This window comes from Lactuca virosa, chromosome 8, assembly GCF_052849685.1.
Source record: "Lactuca virosa cultivar CGN04683 chromosome 8, Lactuca_virosa_CGN04683_v6, whole genome shotgun sequence".
Taxonomy (NCBI): Eukaryota; Viridiplantae; Streptophyta; class Magnoliopsida; order Asterales; family Asteraceae; genus Lactuca; species Lactuca virosa.
This window is the reverse complement of record NC_136433.1, coordinates 294,081,569-294,087,980: the sequence shown is the minus strand read 5'-3', so window position 1 is coordinate 294,087,980 and position 6,412 is coordinate 294,081,569. Positions and strand designations below refer to the sequence as shown.

Sequence of the window (6,412 nt, the reverse complement as noted above, 5' to 3'; positions counted from 1 at the left end):
CTTCATGAAAGGGTTCATCTGATTTCAAGGATATGGATTGGCAGAAGACATTCTAGAATGGAAAGGATTTCAAACGATGCCAAGCTCAAACTGGACGAGGTTATTTGAGTTGCTATTTACACAATCTTTTGTTTGGGGCTTGAGTAGGGGTAAAGGGCTTAAAATCGATTGGATAGAGTGGATTAAAAATCAACTCCTAGCATGTTATGTTTAACTTTTTCTCCTGGCTCTTTGATAATTTTATTGCTTTTCTAATAAATCCAATCTTGATATTTAAGATCAAAAAGGATAATAATAATAATAATAATAATAATAATAATAATAATAATAATAATAATAAGACGCCTAAGAAACATGGATGCATGAAGCAAGAGGGTAGAAAAGAGGTATACAAGAAACATCTAAAACATGTAGGAAATTTATGAAAATTGGTATTTGGCAAATTAAATTATTAAAAAGTTCACTTCAACATTTACTTGGCATATAACGTGGCATTAAAATACAGTAACATAAAATTTTAAGTTGTTGAATATGTTATTGATCACTATAATGTATAAAAAGTTATAAATATAATATTATTATAAGGTAAAATTTATATACATGCGCATATCGTAAAAATAACAAGGTGCATTAAAATTTATCGAAATTGGCTTTACAAAATAATACAAGTGATAAAATTTATCTTTAATGATTTTTCATTAAATGATGTTTCTTTTACGTACATATTTTAAAAGAATCATATTCACAGCAACACATGTACAAATATATATAAATTACCCTAACGTTGGGACTATTTCGAATAAAAATAAATTATATATATATATTAGTAAACTTAAATTTATACACATACATGTATCAACAGAAGTACATTTAAAATATTTGCATTCTTTCTTTTTCGTGAACTTGGTTAAAGACGATAAAAGTACTCCGCTACAGCCCTTGATATATTTTTTTTCTTTTAAGACAATCTTCGGTAACTGTACAAATATCAAGGTTGGTGACGTTGATGTTCTAACACACATTCAATTAATTGGATCTTGCAAGGCAAATTGTTGCGGTTTCTTTTCTTTTGTACAAAAGACACAAATGTAAGGTTTTGAAAAACGTTATGTTAGAATAAAGAACCGATAAACAAATATGATTTTAAGGATGCGAATCAAATAATGAAGATAAAGATTTAACATGGCTCACAGGATCACAGTGATTGGTGAATACATTGTCAGTAGCGGATGCAGAACATTTTCGTAGGGGTGACACTACAATTTTTTTTCCAAATAAATATATATTAGTAGTGTCACTCGTGTTTTAAGTCGGTGCACCCAATAGAAAAAAACATTAAAACAAAAAATTTACACTACGTGCCGGCGTCGGAGCAATGGCCCGGGACCCTGGGGCACCACTAAGGTCCGCCACTGTACATTGTAGACCTTTTGCTCGAGCACCACATACCTTTTGTTGGGCATGGCAGCTACAATTGGGAAAAACTTTCTTCTATCCTTGTGCCTAAGCACCACAGACCTAGTTCCTGAGTGGATCCCAAGCGCCAAGTATCAAATAGTTGTATTGAGGTCAAAGTAGATCAGACTCCACAACTCAACACTTTAGCCACCAAGGAAACCATTGCTTTTGTCTTTGTGTTATTGTTCCATCTAAGATTGGTTGATATGTTTCCTTCTTTATGTGTGGAGCTCACTTGTAGCAACCATTCATTTACAAACCCCCACTTGTAGGTTTTTATTTTTTCATGCGAACATACATAAAAGAAACTAACTTAATGACTACCATATGGATCAATACACTGCAAAAGGAGCTGAGACCCAACTCGAAAACCAGTACAATGATGTCAAAAGTCAAGTGGTGCGATGGATCAATATCTTAAATCTTATGGAATAACTATTATATGGAAACATGTACAATGTGCAAGTAACAAAAAAGAAAAGACATTCACATAGGAAAATTGGAAAAGAAACAAATAAGTAGAACATCAATCAAGATCACGACCACTGCAGATGAATACAAATTCCAACATAAATCTTGACCTTTGATCCATCCATACTCGTGGATCTTGCGAATTCCAACAGGGTTCAATTCGACAATAATCCAACAAAAAAATCAAAACAGGCCCCTTTAGACAACACCCATATTACAAATGTCATACAAATATAAACTCCAATTAAACCTATAAATAATCACTATACAGCAGTATTTGAAAGCAAAGTATAAATTGAACCAGAGGATCTATGCGCCTTCTCTTACTTTCTTCATCTTGGCAACTCCTATGATGACTGCAATGAGGGTTTATATTACAAATGTCATACAAATATAAACTCCAATTAAACCTATAAATAATTAATCACTATACAACAGTATTCGAAAGCAAAGTATACATTGAGCCAGAGGATCTATGCGCCTTGTCTTACTTTCTTCATCTTGGCAACTCCTATGATGACTGCAATGAGTATCTTGTCCATGGTTTCCTCAGCAAACGTGAAAAGATTCTGTCTCCACTTCTTTTTGAACAATAAAACTCCAATAATACCCCAAAATCCTGTTATAAAGCCACTCATTATGTCCACATAAAACCATAACTCACTTGGCTCACCGACTGCATTGTATTGCTTCTTGGGCATTCTTGTAATTGGATTTTCATGATTTGAGCAATTCTTTAACAATGGAGGCCCACATAAATCTTTGTTCCCAACATATATGGATGGATCATCAAGGGTCTGTAATTGATTTCCAGCTGGAATTTGTCCCGACAAGTTGTTGTGTGACAAATTTAAATGGCTCAAAAAAGTCAAAGCTGCCATGCTTGGAGGTATCATCCCATTGAGTTCATTTCTTGAGAAATCGAGAGATTCCAACTTCAACATGTTTCCAATGGTATCAGGAATACCCCCCGTGAGATGATTATTAGACAAATTGAGACCCATCAACATGGTAAGTGCAGTTAACTCGTCCGGTATTTCTCCAACAAGTTTATTGCTCGAGAGATCAATGTTAAAAACCATTGCCCAAGCATTTATATATTCAAGATCAACACCTTTCATGAATTGAACCAGAGTCTCTCCAGTTCCATAATCCTTACGACGTGAAACAACTTTGCTACTAACAATCATGGCATTCAACTCACCTAAACAAGGAGGGATGGTTCCTGTTAAGTTGTTGTGAGCAACATCCAAAATATGAAGAGTTGAAGCTTTGCAAAGAGATTGAGGAATACTTGCATTGAAGTTATTTTGGCGTAGCCTCAAAACAATCAAAGACGGAAGTTTTTCGCCAATGAATTGGGGGATGTTTCCTGACAATGCGTTATCAGCCATATCTAAGAAAAATAATTTTTGTAAATTCCCCAATGCTTGAGGAATTTCACCAATAAAGTTGTTGCTATTTAGCTGTAACCAACGTAACGATGAAGAATTAAAGTTTGGAATGACCCCGGATAGCCGATTTGAGCTAAACGCCATAGTACGCAAACTTTGCAGATTCTCGAGACATTTGGGAATTTTACCAGTTAACCTATTTCTCGAAAGATTAATATCGTCTAAATCTCCCCTTCTGCACAATGACCTTGGAATCGACTCATTGAAAAGGTTGTCTTGAAGAAATAATACCCTAGCCATAAAATATCCATAAACATCAAAAGTCTTCCCATTAGGAAGATTTGTCAAAGGTCCGCTGAGTTTGTTGTGAGAGAGTTCTAAGAAAGGGACGATTGGCATTTTTTTCAACCATGTGGGGAGAGGTCCCGTAATCGTAGCGTTGGACAACACTAACTCCCTAAGTTTCATTTGGTTTCGAAGCCACTGTGGAAATCCATTTGCAATATTGCAACACCGGATTTGAAGAACTACCAACTGAAATGGAGGTATCCAGTCTCGTGAAACATTGAATATCAACTTAGTGTTAAAAGAAGTATCCAAGCTCTTCAACATCGAAAGATTAGCAAAATGGGCTTCGGAAACTACTCCTTCTAAAGAATTGTTAGAGATATCTAGAGAACGGAGGTCGGCAAGTTGCCCAACTGAAACTGGAATTATCCCATTTAAGAAATTGGAAGACACCGAGATCGCTAGTAATGAAACAAGTCTTCCAAGAGATGCAGGGATGGGTCCCATTAACCGATTGAATGAAAGATCCACATAAGTTAAGCCTGATAGATTTCCAAAGGATTCTGGAATTGAACCTTTCAAATGATTATAAGAAAGGTCAAGTTTAGCAAGTTTCGCATGGAATGTTGGAATGGGACCGGTTAAGTCGTTACTAGACAAATCTAATACTTCTAAAAATCTTAATCTTCCTAGAGATTTAGGGATTGGACCTGTCAATCCGCTCCTTGATAAATCTAAGCCTCTTAAATTCGCCAATCTTCCAATTGTTTGTGGAATTGTACCATACAAACTCTCATGTAAATCCAACCTCTCCAAAGCATATCGGGTGCATTCCGATATGTTTTGTAGTGATTCGATCATTTCTATATCAAATGGATTTTTTGATGCACTCAACTTTTTCAAGTAACACTGTCTCCAGATTCCAACTTGCTCAATCTGCTTAAACCGGTTAGAAGAAAGGTCAAGCTCTAGAAGATTGGGCATTACAGGAACCGATGAATTCAACATGTTTCGAGAAAGGTCAAGGACTCTTAACGAGCTCATGTTTGTTAAAACAGATGGAAACACATCTCCAATTGAATTTGCGCTAAGATCCAGGTGTTGGATGTTAGAAACTACGCTGAAATTAAGATGAGGGTGGGATAGATGGGTGTTATGGAGGCCACAACCTGACACATGCAGCTCTAATAAAGAAGGGATCACGTTTAGCAAGTTTGCAAACTTCCATGCATAATTAAAATCAAAGTTTGAAAGATCCAAGAAGACTAGGGATGTAATATTTTGGAAAAAACCAGGGAGTGAACCTTTAAAATAATTAAAACCGAGATCTAGGTGTCTAATGTTGGGGAGTACTCTACTCGAATTAAGAGAATGAGAAAGATGAATGCTGGAAAGTCGACATCTAGACAAACTTAACCTTTTTAATGAAGGAATCATGTAAACCATGTTCCAATTCTTTGCTCCACTAAGATCCAGTGAACTCAAGTCGAGATGTTGGAGTAACGGAAGACCAAAAGTCCATGCCATATCATCTGGCTTCATCCCATAATTTGAACTGAGATCAAGAACCTTTAAATTAGAAAGATTTCCAATATGAGGAGGAATGATACCTTGAAAACCAGCATTAGAGAGATTGAGGTAGATCAGTTGTTTCAAGGATCCAATGAACTCGGGGATCCTGCTTCCTTGAAAATAGTTCCCGCTCAAATCCAAATATTTAAGATGGCTCAGCTCCGCTAAAGAAGAATTCACCTCATCACCAACTAAGTAGCCTTCACCAACATAGTCAAAGTAGCCTTCACTTAAAGAAAAATATCCCCAATCTCCTCTGAGATGCAGACTTTCAACAGTTCCAGTGACACTATCACACTGGATTCCTTCCCACAGGCAACAGTCATTGCCAACCCATGATGACAATATTTCAAAATCGTCTTTGACACTCTGTTTGAACTTGAAAAGAGCAACTCTCTCTTGCTCAGAGCAAACAACACTCATATTTCCAACACTCAAACAAGTATAAGCAGTTGCAAACAAAAAGACACAAACGAAAATGAGATGAAGCCCCAAACTACCCCTTTGATTCCCCATTATCAACTCCAACTCAGTTGTATTTAGAAAAGCTTGAAGTGGAATGATTGGTTCTTATGATGAGGAAACAACTTGATTTATAAAGCAATAAATGAAGAGCAAATTACTATCATAAAAGACTTTGAAGTCAATGGATAATGTGGTCCACAAAATCAAAATGGTATCCTTTTGTCCAGGGCGCTTCTTCTGTTGATTAAAATAAGTGGCTACTATTTTTTTTGTCCAGGGCTATTTAAAAACCCAAGTTTTATAAAAATTGAGAAACTTTTAAAACCGCTATATCAAATCAATTAATGACTAGAATTGCCGGTAACATTTGTGAAAAATGTTCAACATCACTAGTCAATTTGTTCCTTAGATTACATGTAACATTCAGTTTGTTAATTTACTCTTTTATTAATCTATGGTATATAAAAGGAAATTGCATTTCTTACATTATACATTCCAAGAAAAGACTTTAAAAGGAAAACTGACATGTGACATGGTTTGTGGGATAAGAGGTCTGATCACAAAGTGCCATGTAAGCCACAAAGCCTTAATGACAAAAATGACCTTGTTGGCTTACTTTGAAAGTGTGTGTGTCGAAAACATCTCCAATTGATTCACACAAAATGAACTAAAGAAACAAATGTTACTCGTTAAACAATATATAAAAACCTTATAAACATAACTAAAAACTGGGATGGGTCAATATATGACCCAAATTTAATGGG

General features: G+C 35.6%; 1 protein-coding gene across 1 annotated transcript; it reads right to left on the bottom strand.

The window, feature by feature from the left end:
• Positions 1-1,957: 1,957 nt before the first annotated feature.
• LOC145134576 (receptor-like protein EIX2) lies at positions 1,958-5,768 on the bottom strand. The gene is made up of 2 exons (XM_079069411.1): positions 2,421-5,768; positions 1,958-2,285 (listed from the first exon to the last, which is right to left on the bottom strand). The coding sequence occupies exons 1-2, from the start codon at positions 5,697-5,699 to the stop codon at positions 2,277-2,279; spliced, it is 3,288 nt and encodes a 1,095-aa protein (XP_078925537.1). The 5' UTR covers positions 5,700-5,768; the 3' UTR covers positions 1,958-2,276.
• Positions 5,769-6,412: the final 644 nt, after the last annotated feature.

What these genes read in the sequence shown, in the direction of transcription:
- LOC145134576 (XM_079069411.1), bottom strand. Translation starts at nt 5,699, where the DNA reads ATGGGGAATCAAAGGGGTAGTTTGGGGCTTCATCTCATTTTCGTTTGT.